The sequence below is a fragment of the Haliotis rubra genome, unplaced genomic scaffold, assembly GCF_003918875.1.
Source record: "Haliotis rubra isolate DU_JTF1 unplaced genomic scaffold, ASM391887v1 Scf1676, whole genome shotgun sequence".
NCBI classification, from domain to species: Eukaryota; Metazoa; Mollusca; class Gastropoda; order Lepetellida; family Haliotidae; genus Haliotis; species Haliotis rubra.
The window spans coordinates 22,611-40,213 of record NW_025765643.1 but is presented as its reverse complement, the minus strand read 5'-3'; the positions used below and the strand labels follow the sequence as shown (position 1 = coordinate 40,213).

Sequence of the window (17,603 nt, the reverse complement as noted above, 5' to 3'; positions counted from 1 at the left end):
TATATATTTGTACATGTGAGTATAACTGTGGTTGTTGATGTATATATTTGTACATGTGTTGGTATAACTGTGGTTGTGGGCGTATATATTTGTACATGTGAGTATAACTGTGGTTGTGGGTGTATATATTTGTACATGTGAGTATAACTGTGGTTGTGGGTGTATATATTTGTGCATGTGAGTATAACTGTGGTTGTGCATTTATATATTTGTACATGTGAGTATAACTGTATGAAACACCGTATGAAACTTATCTCTTGTGTATGTAACTATGTATTTATCATTTATTATGACATGAATGAAATTCTGTGTTCTGTATTGATCCATACAGTCCTAGGGTGTATCCAACTATGGTAGCCCACTCACGACCTGAGGGTAATTAAGATAACAATACAGGTTCCCCAGCAATATAGGCTCGTTGTCAGGCAACCAAATACACTGGATGGTAATCTCGGTGTTTAAATGTAGGGCGATGGCTGCTTAAATACGGCGTGAAGATCCGGGTTAGAATTGAGAGTCAGATTGACGGATCGAAAAAGAATCGAAAGTCACGTGCATATGCCAAAACAGTGTATTTAACCTGCATATACAAGCATAATCATCATCACCATCATCATCATCATCATCATCATCATCACCACCACCATCATCATCGTCCTCCTCACCCGTAAAAATCCGGGTTACAATTGGTCTTTAGCAACCCATGCTTGTCGGAGGAGGCGATTAACGGGATCGGGTGGTCAGGCTCGCTGACTTGGTTGATTCATGTCATCGTATCCCAATTGCACAGATCGATGTTCATGCTGTTGATCACTGGAATGTCTGGTCAGACTCGATTATTTACAGACCTTCGACATATAGCTGAGTCAGCGAACCTGGCCACCCGATCCCGTTAGTCGCCTCTTACGACAAGCATGGGTTACTGAAGATCAATTCTAACCCGATCTTCACGATTGAAGGGGTAGACGGTAAGATTACATACATTTATAGTTCATTTCCATGCATGGAAGAAGAGTGAGTGAGTGACAGCATGAGCATCGATCTGCGCACTTGGGAACCGATGACATGTGTCAACCAAGTCAGCGAGCCTGACCACCCGATCCGTTAGTCGCCCTTACGACAAGCATAGTCGCCTTTTGTGGCAACCTATTCTACCCCGGATCTTCACGGGTCTGGAAGAAGAGACAAATCTGACTCAGTGTATAGATATACTGAGTACAAATACAAATATGTATTAAAGGCTCCATACATATCATACTTAGGTTATACAGAGAGAGCTAGTATACATTGGTTTATTGTTCCATTAAGAGAGTATGTAAGTCCCATACCATTCGAAGTATCTCCATTTCAAGCCAGGACCTATATTTTCGAAGCTCTCTTAGTGCTAAGATAGTCGTAAGTGCCATACATTCACATTAACTTACGACTACCTTAGCGCCACTAAGAGCTTCGGAAACTAAACCCAGGCTTTTAAATGAAGCATATTCGTTCTTTCAAATTTTGGCTTAACTCATCAATTGTCGCCAGTGACTGAAGGGATGGTGAAAATCAACTTGTGTCCATGCAGGTAGGAAAGGTACTGTAAGTGCCCATGGTCCCTAGTATGGTGATCTACCTTCAGTTGTTGGAGATCCATAGCCTGTTTTATATTGTATTGTTGATTAATAATATTTCTTTCTTTTAACTGCTATCAGCTAGTTTTCATTTCTATCTGTGATATTCTAGTACTGTCCATCAAATACAGGCTTCTTATTCATACTATATCCAATACTTACATTAAATTTCTCGTCACGTTATGGCTGAGAGATTGCCCTTGTGATGTAAAACATAAACTCTCATTCACTATTATACATTGGTAGTGGCTGCTTATGTTTAACTAACAGTTGATTTTGACAATTGTTTTGATAAAATTACACAATTTGGATAATTTTCTTGTGTACTTAGTCCATAACAATTATATAGATCAATCATTTTATGAACAGATGGATACTTACGCGGACCTCAGTTTCTAAATTATGTTCAGGGCCTAGATTTTCGAAGCTCTCTTTAGCGCTAAGATAGTGGTGAGTTAATGTTAATGTATGGCACTTCCGACTATCTTAGCGCTAAAGAAATCTAGGCCCAGGACACTGTTTTGTTAATAATTCATGCAATAACATGTCACCCCACCAATTTCTTTCAGACAGTTTTGTTACGTCTCCAATGTTTATCGCTAATCAATCGATAATGAGTTAACGATTATAGATCACTATGATATGTATCTATAGCCAGCCTTACACATAGATCTGCCATAAAGTTGCTAGTTGTTGACATGCTGCGGATATATGTTTAATTGTGTATTTCCTATGATTGTATTTTAATACAAGTTTGTTTGCAAGCATCGTTTGAATTACAAACATCATTAGTTTCTGTATTACTAACAAGAAAAAAACACGCCGAGTTGGTTCTTTTTTCCTGTGTGTGGGTAGATAACTAGGAATAATTATACTTTTGGAAACACATATATATTTCATTAATTTCATTTACTGACACTGTAAATAAAAAACCTCGGCACGAAGAATAACAAAATTGTGTGCTTGTCAATGTTGCGTTTAACACAGAGCATGTCGTAGATACATATGTTGCATTTTGATGTTTACAAGCGTTGGCAGACATGTTGATATACTAGGCACTCCACATAGAGCATTTATCAAGATATCGATTTCAGTTCATTCTGGAAACGCATTTTTGAGTAAAAACTCTAACTTAAGTCAAAACTCAGACTTCAGTTTGTTTTGAGAAATCGGGGCCAGATCTGATGTCTACGTTCCCTCAGACCGGCAAACCCTCAGGTTCGTTCTGGTAGAGAGTCGAACGGTAAGTCTCTATGAACAGTTCTACGTCATGGGTCATGGGATTGTGTCTCGCCAGACGAACTGCGTCCCGGTCATCCCGGTCACTGGTCATCCTCGGTCTTGACGGTTTGACGATCCTTTACTTCATCCGTGGCTGCGTGCTTCCTCAGAAGTCGATCATTAACCCCGTGGAGAAGTTACCCGAAGTCACCGAACCTATTCGTCCCTGTCTCTTAACTGCTCTGTATAAAGCTTACATATCTTTACTTTAAATCTTAACTCACTCACTCACTACATGTCTTTACGAAATACAATAACATCATGTCTTTCTGTTCATGACATGGTTTTGTTTTGTCACAGGGGTCCGCTATATTGAAGATGTCAGCCGAGAATGGTCTACTCCAAAGAGAACTGCGGGGCCTTTGCTCTTGTAGAATCTGGAAAGTCAGATGTATGTAGACTTGTTTCTTCCATGATTAAAGTTCAGTTAGTCAGATCAAGACTATTGATTCACTTTGAAATGAGGTATTGGTTTCAATGGTACACAATGAAGCTGATTATTAGATTGTGTGTGTATGTTGGCGGCCCATGAAGTTTCCGGTTCTTTGGCAACCAATGGTTCTCGAAAGAGAAGTAGGCTGACTGACTTGGTTGCTGCATATCTTTGCATCTTAGGTGCTGGCATCAATACTCATGCTGTTGCTCACTGGACTGTGTGATTTAGACTCGATTATTCACACACCGCTGTCACACAACTTGAGTATAGTTGAGTTAAACAAGACTGACTGAGTTTGGTTTTACGCCGCTTTTAGCAATATTCCAGCAACATCACGGCGGGGACACCAGAAATGGGCTTCACACATTGTACCCATGTGTGGGGATTCGAACCCGGGTCTTCGGCGTGACGAGCCAACGCTTTAACCACTAGGCTACCCACCGCCCCGTTAAACAAGAAACTAACAAATCTGCGCTTTGGCTGTTATGCTCTCAGTTTGTTGGCTTGTTGTTTAACGCAGCACTCAACAGTATTGCAGCCATATGGTGGCGCTCTGTAAATGGTCAAGTCCTGACCAGACAATTCAGTGATCATCAACATGAGCGTCGATCAACGCAATTTGCATACGGTGATGTGAGTCAACCAAGTCAGCGAACCTGGCCACTCGATCGCGTTAGTCGACTCTTCAACAAGCATGGGTTGCTGAGGATCAATTTTAACCCGGATCTTCATGGGTGCGTTGGCTCCTGAGTCATCAGCTGCACATCATTGTCCTGATAGTCATGAGACTTATATGTAGGTTATTTATCCAGATAATTATTTTAAGATCCATTCTGATCAACCGGACATGCATATTTCACGGACATGAGGAAAACAAGTTATCTCAATCTCCATTTTTAATTAAGGTTGACAAAGAAGACTTCGAGGAACATGGACTTCTGACACATTTAAATGACCTGTCAGTCGAGGAGGAGGAAAGAGAAGAAGAGAGAGAAGACGAGGAGGAGTTTCGAGAGTACTATTTGAAGTGTGGAGGAAGAGTGGCTCAAACAAGAACAGCAATCGTACACAAACTGAATGAACACAAGACTATTATCGGTCGCGTTGTTGGGTCTGTCATATTAGTTGTCTACCTGGTGTATCTTGGCTTCTGCATAGACTACTCGTTTGGGGATGAAGGCTCTGTCAGGCTTGTCTGGGGCACGTGTTTTGTTTTGTTTCTTGTTGGCTACAGCAACTTCAGCGGGAAAATCTTCCAGAAGATCAGAGAAGGTTGCAGATGCCAGACCCTGAGAAGGCCAATAGTTCGAAAAGGAATCAGATGGTATGATTTGTCTTTGATGAAGTCATTATCCCTACTTGTATTTGTTTTACTGCAGTTCTAGTTTTGTTTTTGAACAGTTATCTTCTTTATAAACTGATAAAAATCAAAGTTTTCGTAAAACGAAATCCCTTTATTATTGTTGTTTAGATATGAAAATCGGCAAACACTTTTTTATCCTGTTTTTTAGAGAACATTTCTCTTCTCGAACCTGATAAAAAAACAACAACAATTTGTCCCCATGTCATTCCAACGCCACCCCAGCGTCCTAAATATCTAAATATGACACTTGACATGCTGAATGTCGATTGGACACATTCAATTAATTAGTTCGTGAAGATATTGTGTTTATCACTATGTAATTGCTGGCATATGGTATTTAGTTATTACACAAATGTATGTAATAAGATACTGTATTACTTCCGTTTGCTGTTTCAGGTTCCTGTACTTGTCGATACTTTTGTTCATTATCACGTACCTGTGTCTAACCATTCTACAAACAAGTCCAAAGAACTTCACCTCCCTCGCAGGACTGGTCTTCTTCATAGTTATCGGTTACATATTCTCCAAACGCCCAGACCTGGTAATATTAGTTTGTTTTCCCTTCCTTAACGCCGCATTAAACAATATTCCAGTTATATTCGCTTATGATTTGATTATGATCAATATTCTACAGATCAGAGGTGCCGTTGTTCAAAAGCAACCTTAGCGCTAAGGCTTCACCTTTAGTCAGTGTTAAGGTATATGGGCGTTACGGTCACCTTAGTGCTAAGGTTACCTTAAGTCAATATTAAGGTATGGGAGTTACCGTCACCTTAGTGCTAAGGTTACTTCAAGTCAATGTTAAGGTATGGGAGTTACCTTAGTGCTAAGGTTACCTTAATGTTAAGGTATGGGGTTAGTTTACCGTCAATGTTAAGGTATAGGAGTTACCCACCTTAGTGCAAAAGGTTAAAAGTCCAATGTTAAGGTTACCTTAAGTCCAATCAATGTTAAGGTATGGGAGTTACCGTCACCTTAGTGCTAGTGCTACCGTCACCTTAGGGTTACCTTAAGTCAATGTTAAGGTATGGGAGTTACAGTCACACCTTAGTCTAAGGTTACCTTAGGTCAATGTTAAGGTATGGGGTTACTAAAGGTTACCTTAAGTCGATGTGTTAAAGCATGGGAGTTACGGTCGCACTTAGTGCTAAGATCGCTTTGTACAACGGCACGCTTGGTATACAAAGAATGAAGGTCCTGACCACCCGATCCGTTTGTCGGCTCTTACGATAAGCATATGTTGCTGAAGACCAGCTGTGCCCCGGATCTTCTGGTGAAGATCTGATAATAGATTATACATTAGGCTTATGATAATTACATCATTTAATACAAGTGGCTGAGTGTTGTCCTTATGTAATGCGTTAGACGTAAAATGAGCTGAGTTACCCGTGCCTAGAACCTTGGGTCGCGGTTCGAATCTCGCATCCAATATAATCATTATTCCTTGTCACAACAGTATCCATGATTGGGATCATGGGTTTCACTTAAAGTTATAACCTTCTTATACACACGGAATGCGGAAATATATATAATCAGTTCTGGAAAACAAACCAGATTCGTATTCAGACATCCCTCCATTTCCTACAGGTCAACTGTGGCATGCAGTGTTCTGGGGGCATTACAACACAGTTTCTGTTTGCGCTGTTCATCCTCCGGTCGAGATTTGTTGGATACAGCGTTTTCAACTGGTTGGGAGAGAGGCTTGAAGAATACATGAGACACACAGACAAAGTTCTCGGTTGTGTTTGGGGACAGCTTCAGAGATCCTGGTTTGTGTTTGTGGTGCGTTGGTTCTCAAGAATAGTTGCCCCCATCACTACCATCAAATGGACGATCTGTTACACCCAATCTGTGCAACTGCCCATTACGTGCTTTGGGCGAGGCCGTTTCCCAATGCGTGCAATATGCGAATTCAACCTGCTAATTGCATGCAGTGTCGCGAACAAACACCTGCTCATTGCGTTAATTGGGCAATAGTTGAAAAATGAAACATAATTTTTCCAAATATTTAACAATATGGGCAACCAGTTTTGCTCAGTTCACTCAGTGGTAATGGTGATTGTTCTGCCCAAAGCTTGCAATTGAAATTGGTATTGTTTTATACCGTATATGTATTTAATAAGTGACTATTAATAAGTGAATAAACTGTAATAAAATAGCAACCAAGCAAATATGTGATCTTAAGAACCTTGGTCGATATTTGCATCATAATGATCATCGGAATGCCAAAAAACATTCTCTCAAGGTCGAAGATTATATTAAATGAACTTGAAAAGCAATTTTATATCTTCAGAACGTAAATCAAATGATCATTTCAAAACTGTTAAAAATACTATGAATCGATACAGAAAGTTTAAGAACCATTTAGTATTTGTAAAACTTAGAGTATATGCATTTATCATATATTGTGGTCAGATACCAATTGTTGTTAAAATCGTACGTGTTCATCCAAAGAGGTAATAACATTATTGGATTTCTCCTTCCAGACAATGCCACTAATTATTTCATGAGTTCCACAGTCAACATGCTGTACCACTACGGGGTGCTCAAGCTATTGTCAAGAACTTCGGGAAGTTCCTCTTCTTCTGTATGGGTACGAGCGCTGTTGAATCTGTCCAACTGCTGCCTTCAACATGTTCTTGGTCCCGTGGTACTAACAATTACTTTCAACACTTCCCCAGCCTTCATTAGAGATATCAGCTGAAACCTTCACGATTCGTTATATCTTTCATGGGATGTGTTTAACATAGCCTGTATATATAATGGTTAACCTTTCAGCTATTTTCAGACAAACGTGTTTCTCATACATAAGTTTGCAATAAGTATTATCGAATAACTTTGAATCCTGGATGACCAATTATTACCGGCCCCTTTTGTGCACAATTTATGTACTGTGCTGTCCCAAGATTTGTACAGGGTGGCACGTTCTGGAGTAAAACCCGTAAAAAACTTTTAATGATTGAAGGGGGCGTTTTAAAAAGACACTTATACAACCAGGTTATATGTAGGTTATATGTTAAGGTAACGTCGAAGGTATTCTTTAATGAAGAAGGTGAAAACTAGTACAATGATGGCCTCCATCCTAAAGATGTCGTAGCTATGCAGCGGGTGGTCATGGTGTCATTAGGTGAAGTGCATAGACCTTGGATATAACTATGTTAAGAAAGAGTTAGCAATATCTTAAGGAACCATCATATTTAAGCTCAGGTCTTTTCCCGTCACCCTTTGTATCGACACACTAAACATGCTCTTGCGGCGCGGTCGTTGTTGTAGGAACACGTGGATATGATCGTTACTAAGTGGGGTTAAATAGCGAATGCAGTTATCATCCTGTACCGTCTTATGCCAAGTTGTGCTGCATCACATGATTGTTTTGATATTCCGACTTCAAGTCTGAGGGCTCAATGGCTATCAAACCATTCCTGCCATTACTGACTGCATCTGAGATGCATGCCATCATGGTCACCAACTTTCTCCAGTATTTCCGGAAGTGTCTTTGGAATGCTTGTGAACTTTGGAGTAAGTTATATCTTCTTGTCAATGACTTTTATCAAGTTGAATATAGTTAGAGGCGTGATGGTCTATCTATCTAATCTCCACCCCATCTTTTTACCCCGTCTAATCTGATATCCCAATCTAGTCTCCTACATCCAATCTGACACTTTATTTCGTGTACACTAACATGACACCCGCATCTAGTCTACCCCATCTGTTATGACCCCAATGTTGTCTAGCACACCTAGTCTGACACGCCATTTTTGTCGATTTTCTAGCAACATCAGGGTATATTTCCTTCCTCTATTGACCGACTCCGTGGTGTGAGTGGTTAGAGCGTCCGCCCGGAGAGTGGAAGGTCGCGGAGTTCGATCCCGACCGCGTCATACCAAAAGACGTTAAAATTTGGTACTTGTTGGTCCCTGCCTGGCGCTCGGCATTAATGGGTACAATGCGGACTGGTCGGCTCAGAGTCAGTATAATGTGTCTGAGTGAGGTATTCATGCTTCACTGCGGCATGGGTATCTCAGTGGGCTAGCACTTTAAAACCAGCTTCAGTCTAGGCTAGTACAAGCAGCCGCACATACACACACACACGCATGCGTCGTCATATGGGCAGAAATATTCTCAAGCACGACGTAAACCCAATTTCACCTCACTCACCTTCCTGCCTCTATTGGAAGTACGACGTGTCTGCACCACTGCCAGAGACGGAGGTTCCAATATGCATTCATTGTATCTCACTGCTTATAGCTTTTGCTGCTTCCTCAATGTGTCTGTGTCAAAGTATCTATTCATGTATGTAATGTATACTTTCTATGCTTAGCTTGCTTCTTGGTTTATAAGCAAAACAACGACGGCTAATAACCATGCGTTACCAAACTACATTCCTTTAATTATCTGTACAGCAGTTTGTTGATACCTAATGATATTGACACTTAAGTCACTGAAATCAACAAAAGGACAATATCAGAATGAACACAATCGATGTTCTATATTTTGCTCAAGAGATGGATCCCCGAATTTCTCAGTTCTTAAACAAATACGAATATCATGTCAATGACCAGTGTGTGAGTTGTCTATAAAGAGAGGGGCGGTGCAGGGTAGCCTAGTGGTTAAAGCGTTCGCTCGTCACGCCGAAGGACCAGGTTCGAATCCCACATGGGTACATTATTGAAGCTCATTTCTGGTGTCCCCGCCGTGATATTGCTGGAATAATGCTAAAAGCGTAAAACCAAACTCACTCACTCACTCTATCGAAGAGAGTTTTATGGATGTCAACTTCTTTTATCATGAGGAACACACCGTTTCGGGTATATTCTTACTTCTTCGGCGATGAATTAGGAGGAAGGATATGCTCCGAGAGCGATATCCTCATAATAAAAGTCTATTACTCTAAATGCCATTCAAGACCTGGGTTGTCTGTCGCCTGGCATCGCACTGTCTTCAAATTTGACACCTATGGTGTTGGTGTTTGCAAACATGTACCAAAACCCCACTGACTTTAGATGGTGCAGAATACAGCTGGCTGTATGTATGTACTCCTTAGATAAGGGGATTCTGTATGGTGTTACATGTTGTAAGCATCCCTATGCAGGCTCCTGCCAACCACCTCCTCACAGCGTCTGTGATGTCTGCCCCGCCGCCCTCGCAATGGCCAGAAACTGACCAATGCCGGAGACACGACGGACTAGGGTCAAACCAGAAGATGCTTACAATATAACAATGGCGTAAGTAAGAATCGATTACACTAGACATGGACTATCATTAAAACATGCCAGACCCAACAGCCGCTTTGTCAAATGCACACATACAAGGGGTAGCAGTGGTGTAATTTTATGTCAACAATGTGCTTGGTCGCATCGAGAACCCTGACAAACCTGATGATTGTTCATTTTTTTTCCCAAGAGATTTATAAGTCACCACTAAACACAAGTGTTCGACATAACATATTGCATATTCACGTTACAATGAATTTCTCCACACGCTCACAAATCTAAATAATTTGAAATTTACATATTTAAGGTTGTAATAAAGCGTTCACAATGTTTAATGGCAGGATGTAGAGTGTCTGTGACAAATGATGTCCCATACACCGATGGAGGAAGATAAACTCAGTTTATCGCAACAAATTCTGACATTATCATATGTTTTATTTTTATATAACATGTTCACAAGAGTGTCTTGATATATCTTTCAGGAAATTTCAGAGCGTATTGGAAGCAATATCTATCGGCGCTGTTGATGGCATCACACTGGCGTCCACCGTCGTTTACATCAACCAGATCGTCTTCATCGCCGCTATTGAATTTATAGACTACCGCATTTCAATGGTTTGGGCTTTTAGGGTGGGAGTGATGAAGGCGTGACGTTCTCGGTATGTGTACCTCACTTTTGTCAGAACTGACGTAGTGGGATGGCGTATAGCATTGGCGAATCATTTATGCGTTCTGATTATAAAAGTTACACTTTCAGTGGCAACCAGCGTTTGTCGCAAAGGCAACTAAAGAGTGAACGGTGGTAGATCGATGCTCATGATGTCTGTCACTGGATTGTCTAATTCAACTTTGTTAAGTTATACACCTTCGTCGATTGTGCTCGACGCAAACCTGAACTTGTTATCGTGATGAGGATCAATGCATTTCGTATGAACTTGGGAACTAGAAACACTTTTACCTTTCAACTGTCACAATAATCCTGAAATATATACCACATCTTTAAATGTTGACATTATTTCAATTTCGTCCGTGAATCAAACATAGTTCAGTTCTCAAAGTTTTCATTGAGTCGAAAAGCGTGTCATAGCAACGTTTGTTTATAAGCTTTACTTATTAATGAAATAAATTGAAAATAAATTACACGACATTCTTGAGTTTGGTAGAATTTGATAAATTGTTCCAAAAAGCCTGAATGTGTCCATATCGTATATGTTTCTATACGTATACAGCCAGAGTAAAGTCAAGAGCTAAATAGTAAATATTATTTGAAGGAAGTGATTCTACTTTTGCTCGTATGCAAATTAACGAGGTGGTCATTCACGCTGACATGGTTGACACATGTCATCGTATCCCAACGGCGTATGTCGATGCTCATGATGTTAATCACTTAATTGTCTGGCCCGAGGCTCGATTGTTTACTGACCGTCACCATATAAGCTGGAATATTGCTGACTGTGTTGTTAAACACAAAATCAATCAATCAATCAATCCATGAATCGTATACAAAGTAAAACAATGTGAAGAATTGTTCCGCAGTCCCTAATGTCACCGTTACTGTTTCGATGACCCTCTTCTCTTTACCACAGCTTCTCTGTTCCTACATGTTCTATCCGCTGGCGTACATAATGGGCTTCCCCAAGGTCGACCTCTTCAAGATAGGCGAACTGATGGGCATCAAAATCTTTGCCAATTCTTTTGTTGGATTTATGGGAGTTTGGCAGGCTGGTCATCAACAGGAAGGATCTTGAGGCAATATCAGCTGGTTCACAACGGTACCTGGCATTGGCAAGATGGCAATGTAATTCGAGACTCAACCAATGTAACATTGGTCGGTGGAAGTCTTGAGGTTAGTATCTGGACCTGTCTTGTAGATGTATTTCCATGTCCAAATTAATATCATCTGCAAACAGGAGTGCTCAGATGCAATATATATAGCATCAAATTCAATTAACTGGAAAGGAATACTGAATATTCGAAGGACTGTTTTCGAGAAAATGTTGAAAAGAGATATGTCTAAGTGGACACTTTTGTCTGACACTGGTAGAACAGTCAAACACAAGTTTCTTCCCGTTCAGTGACGCCGATACTTTTTAACGTCACCGTGCAAACATTATGAAGCGCCTTGAAATCATCCTATGGATACCGTTCTCCAAACAAAAGGAAATACAACTACATGTAGCTGGAATATTGCTAACAAACAAACAGACAAACACTTATCTGTCTCCACTTTGGGTTCATGGTCAGGTCAAACTGATATACTGGGCTCAATGTAGCATCTCTGTCTTTATGGATTCGGGGGCGGTGGGGTAGCCCAGTGGTTAAAGCGTTGGCTAGTCCGCCGAGGCCAGGTTCGATTCCCACATGGGCACATTGTGTGAAGCCATTTCTGGTGTCCCCGCCATGATATTGCTGGAATATTGCTGAACTGGCGTAAAACAACTCTCTCCTCTCTTTATGGTTCGGCTTGACGAACGGTAATTTTCAGTTTTCGGATACATTTGCTGTTGTTGTTGCTCGTTGTTGTTGTTTTTATCCGCAGCGTAGTGAATTTGAAATGAGTAGCTTTTGTACGAGCCTCTGCTCTGCCTGTAAAATCATGTTACACTATTGGCGCCTTGTCCAGAGTTACCCACCACAACCATTTCAGTTTCTACACCATCTGCCAAGGCGAAGTTAGCCTTGATAGTTGAAGGTGTCATCATATTTCAAACCATTAGCTGTGTCACACTTTATGTTTGAAGTATTAGACATGTAATGGTTTGGTTGTAAAATGAGTCACATCCTACTGGCATTCATTTATTGTATCTTTCCAATTCAACTAGCTGTTCCGAAAAAACGGGTTGTTCATCAGAGAATAACAAGCTCCCCAGTATGTAATGACCATCATCCAGCCTCCTGTTATCACCGGCTGGGACCCGTCAAGGTCCGGGTTAGAATGTTGGCCTTCAGTAATCCATGCTTGGTCGTAAGAGGCGACTACTAACGGGATCGGGTGGTCAGGCTCGCCCGGCTTGGATTTGACACATGTCATCGGTTCCCAATTGCGCACATCGGTATTCATGCTGTTGATCACTGGTTTGTCTGGTCCAGACTCGATTATTTACAGACCGCCGCCATATAGCTGGAATATTGCTGGAGTGCGTCGTAAAGAATAAACTCCGCACTATCACCATCGGGTTTTGTCATGCCCATTCCCTTCCCTTTCTAACTTGTTGGACTGTCAGATGTTTCCTAAACCGGAGTGTCTATCTAATGAGTCATACCAGAGTGTAAAGCGAGCAATGCCTCTATTTCAGTACAGATATTTCCTGAATTTCGTAAAGTTTACTTTCAGTATTAAGACCTTCGCTGTGTTACTTTTTCATATAATGAGATCGTCGAATCAATATTGTAAAGAGGCAATTTAGCTTTGAGTTCGTTTTATTGTTTTATGAAAAGTTTATTTCGAGGCGTGAAGACTCGTTGTTATTTGTTTCATCAACTTTACTATCGACTCTCCTCAGATGTTTCCTAAGTGAGTATTAGAGTGTAAAGGGAGCAAATGTCTCTCTACTCTTTAGTTCTTGATATTTGTTTCCGTATGTATATTTACAGCATTAAGACTTGCTGTGTTACTTTGTTGAATCAGCTCCACTATCGCTCATGTTGTTAAATTTGTTTTGACGGCTTTTACTGCAACAAGCGCATCAATTGGCCAGAAATGCTATAATTCGATGTCTCAGCTAAAGCGTTCTAAATAACTGTCGCCCCCTGAACAAGGCTTCATTTTATGCAGGATCGGAGAAAGCCTGCTCCTCGTTCAATGTCAGAGGTCACATCGGTCAAGCATCAATCACCAAAGGACGTAATGCGCAGAAATATATGACTAGGACAGTAAATTGGTGGATTAAACTCACCAACATGTCCAGACAGTCGCAAAATATGCAGCTTGGAAGCATGTGACAACAAAGTACCGTTTAAAGAGCCGGGTATGTTGTCGACGTTGTGCCTTCAGTCCGTTAAATCTATTCTATGATCGTGTGGTAGAAAAGATCCAATCTTGCAGTTCCACAGTTACAACTATATCCCTATTGCTTAGCAGAATGTAAAGGAATATTTCAAACTGTCAAGTTCGTGTTACTATTTGTTAAATAAAGACTGAAGTGCTCTTCGTAAATACTCACTCAAGGCCTGTGTGTCGTGCCTGTTCGCTATTGACGACCTTGGTCTCACTCGAAAAGAGCTAGCGACCTGATTGGTTAAAACTTAAAGTTGTCCCATCAGATCGCCAAGGTCATCAATGGCAAACGGGCGCAACACCGGCCTGTTTCCGATGAATAAATGTATGTAAAATTATTATGACATTTAGGTGTAAGTGTCACCGAAACCATGGCGACTAGTACTGAGTCAAAAAGAAACTTCACAAAATAATGAATAATTTTTTTTCTGATGATACATCTATGTATCCGAAATGGGATCCCTATCTTCGACTCTAGAAAACGTTAGCAAACCCACTCAAACCCATCCATTCGTCGTGCAAATGACGTTAGTGCCAAATCAGGTTTTGCACGTGCAGTCGATCACGTGATCTTCGCATCGAAGTTTTCTTCATATGCACGTGTTTGCATTGGCCTCAAGAATTGAAAAAACACTTTAAACCACAGTTCTAACGGTACTTGAAATGCCACGATTGTCAAATGTGCAACGTGAACGTGCCGTTGGCATGTTGCAAGCGGGAAGATCAGTTATTGACGTCGCAAGAGCAATGGGATGCAGCCGTCGTACTGTGTATGACTTGCGAGGTCGTCTACAACAAACTGGCACCACTTCTGATCGCCCAAGGTCGGTTCGTCCACGTGTGACGTCACGAGCAGAAGACCGTCAAATCGTCCTACGTCACCTACGTGACAGATTTCTGCCGGCTACACGAACCAGGGCTGAGATGTTTAGAGGTCGACTGTCCTCACAGACCATTCGAAATCGGTTGCGGGCTGCCAATCTCCATTCTCGACGTCCATATCGTGGGCCAATATTGACGCCGTTTCATCAACGTCAACGTCTGCTGTGGGCCCAACGTCACCTCCGATGGACCCAGAGACTGGAATCGAGTCGTCTTTAGCGATGAATCCAGGTTTACCCTCAGATTCGCGGACGGCAGGCATAGAGTCTGGAGACGACGTCGTGAACGGTATGCCCAATGTTGTGTACAGGAAGTCGACAGATTCGGGGGCGGAAGTTGCATGGTGTGGGGTGCTTTCTGTGGGAACAACCGTTCCCGACTTCTGGTCATCCGTGGAAACCTCACAGCTGCTGCTTACCGCGACCAGGTGCTCACCCCTGAACTCGTTCCTTTCATGGCGGCTCATGGCCCAGGTCTACAGTTCCAGCATGATAATGCTCGGCCGCATACCGCGATGTTGACACGAAATTTCCTTCAAAACGCTGGAATCAACGTCATGGACTGGCCATCGAGGTCCCTGACCTTAATCCAATAGAGCACGTTTGGGATGCACTTTGGGAGAAGGCTTCGTGGTCTTAGGAACCAACCTCAGAATTTGCAGGAACTTGGCGCTGCCTTGCAAGAGCAATGGCGCAGAATCCCCAACCACGTGTTCACAAGCATCAGGCAGTCGATGAGGAGACGGTGTTTGGCAGTGGTGAATGCGCGGGCGGCCATACACGATATTGAACTGAGAAATTTCGCATTTTTATTCTTGTGACTTGACATTCTGTATACCCATGTTTTGGAACGGCGGTGTAGCCTAATGGAACTGATTATGGCACTGTCAGTGTATCGAGTACATCACACAGATCTCAGCAATGAAATAATAACAATTTAACCATCTTACCATCTCTTGTTCTTTATAGTGCCCTGAAGAAAGAATGTGAAGTTTCTTTTTGACTCAGTATACTCCGATTCTTGTGCTGTTGTCTCATGTTGTAGGGTTTGAAATGCGAAATAATTTCATCGGGTATGTACAGTGGGCATTGTTGAATCTGCCCCCTAAACGAACATGGTTTGTTGACCTCGTTACACCCTTTCCTTTAATTAAGTATCAAGACTCCATCAGTCACTCTATATACCTCATGCAGTTTTGTTTCGTTACAAGCCCCTGTGGAATAGTGCTGGAGTGCAGACAACAGACACATATGTGAATTCGGCGAATGTAAATGCAGTATTGTAAATACTCAAATGACATGCACTCGTATGTCTAATTCCTAGACTCTAATTCTTCCATTGTATTTCAGAAACGTTCTGAGGTGCTTGGTACGTATGCCTTATGTGGGCTCAACCACATAGGGGCAGTTGGTGTTGCCATGGGAACGCTGATCGCGCTGTGCCCCGAACGGAGGACCACCATCACAAAATATGTACTGAGGGCAAACATCACTGGGCAGATGGCCTGCTTTATGACAGCATGCATCGCAGGTGAGCGAGTAGTGTGGAGTGAGTGGGTTTAGTTTTAAGCAATATTCCAGCAATACCACGGCGGGGGACACCAGAAATTGTACCCATGCGGGGAATCAAACCTGGGTCTCCAGCGCAACGACCGATAACCACTAGGCTACTCGCGTGAGAAGTAGAAGTGGCCGAGATATATAAGGTTCTGGGCTATTTTGGGTACCGTTAGTGGATTAAAAAACCCCGTATTATTTGCCTTCAAGATTTGAGACATTAAATTCAAAGTATGCTTGGCAAATAGTATAAAATCTTTTCGCTCAAAGCTTGTCTAGGCGTAATGAGTTCCAACTTACGGGTGTCACAGTATATGGTTAGGTATGTAGGTATTCGAACTCTCGTGAGTGACTTTACCCTAACACAGTGTATATGTAATTTGTACATATTAAACTGACTTGACTATGTTTATGACCTTGGTGTAGTCTGGTTGTTAAGACGTCCGATTCCCTACACGGGTACAATGTTTGGAGCCATTTGTTGCCTTCTTCCGTTGTCATTAGTCTGGAGAATTACAAAAGGCATCATAAAACTATATTCATTCAGGCTTATGTTAAATGATTGTTTTCTGTTTCCAACAGGTTTGCTGTACGATGAGGCTTTACAGTCGGCGTGAGCGTCTTTGAAAGTCCAATGTGTCGTACCTTGAACAAGGAACACAGAACCAGTACAATGTCATGTTTTATAATATTTCTCAAATTTGGAACACCGCCATTTGTCCAATAAACAGAGACTATAGCTGACAGTGTTTCAGTATCACGAATACCATGTATACTGTAAACTACTTTTATAACTAAGACGCCTTTAAAAAAATACGGTTTCAACAAACTGAAATGAGTGGTCTTTTTAGTGTTATAAGGTATAACGTGTTATAAACGCAGCTTACTGTATTATGAATATATAGCTTGTATCATCAGAGTCGTAGTTATGTATTTTAATAATCGATGGTATTATAGCTCAGTAAAGAAATATTACAAATGTATATAGTATTTGAATAAACCTCTCCAGTGGTATTCTGCGTTACAGATTCATTGGTTTGCCAGGCTGGTCAATAGAAACAAATGTGTACATCAGCTCCAACTAAAAATACCTGAACGTTACCCTGTAGTTTATTATGCCAGTAGACATTAAATCTGACTTTACGATATCACGGTTTTCGTGTGAATTATGCATTGCAGGTGTTTTGATGAAATTGAAGGTATGTACATCATCCATAGCCTGAGAATAACGTTTATTTATTAACTCGAGAAGGATATACGAT

At 41.4% G+C, this 17,603-nt stretch overlaps 1 protein-coding gene and 1 long non-coding RNA gene across 2 annotated transcripts; both read left to right on the top strand.

Moving 5' to 3' along the window:
• The first annotated feature begins 3,196 nt into the window (after positions 1–3,196).
• On the top strand, positions 3,197–7,629 carry LOC124272232 (solute carrier family 28 member 3-like). The gene is made up of 5 exons (XM_046707386.1): positions 3,197–3,285; positions 4,236–4,654; positions 5,090–5,234; positions 6,281–6,475; positions 7,600–7,629. The coding sequence occupies exons 1-5, from the start codon at positions 3,226–3,228 to the stop codon at positions 7,627–7,629; spliced, it is 849 nt and encodes a 282-aa protein (XP_046563342.1). The 5' UTR covers positions 3,197–3,225.
• Positions 7,630–11,737: 4,108 nt separating this feature from the next.
• LOC124272233 lies at positions 11,738–17,355 on the top strand. Its single transcript, XR_006897289.1, has 3 exons — positions 11,738–11,752; positions 16,135–16,315; positions 16,924–17,355. It is a non-coding gene; the product is annotated as an uncharacterized LOC124272233 (long non-coding RNA).
• Positions 17,356–17,603: the final 248 nt, after the last annotated feature.

What these genes read in the sequence shown, in the direction of transcription:
- LOC124272232 (XM_046707386.1), top strand. Translation starts at nt 3,226, where the DNA reads ATGGTCTACTCCAAAGAGAACTGCGGGGCCTTTGCTCTTGTAGAATCT. An exon ending in GTTCGAAAAGGAATCAGATG is followed by an intron (nt 4,655 to 5,089) that starts GTATGATTTGTC and finishes TTGCTGTTTCAG; the next exon opens with GTTCCTGTACTTGTCGATAC. An exon ending in TCTCCAAACGCCCAGACCTG is followed by an intron (nt 5,235 to 6,280) that starts GTAATATTAGTT and finishes CATTTCCTACAG; the next exon opens with GTCAACTGTGGCATGCAGTG.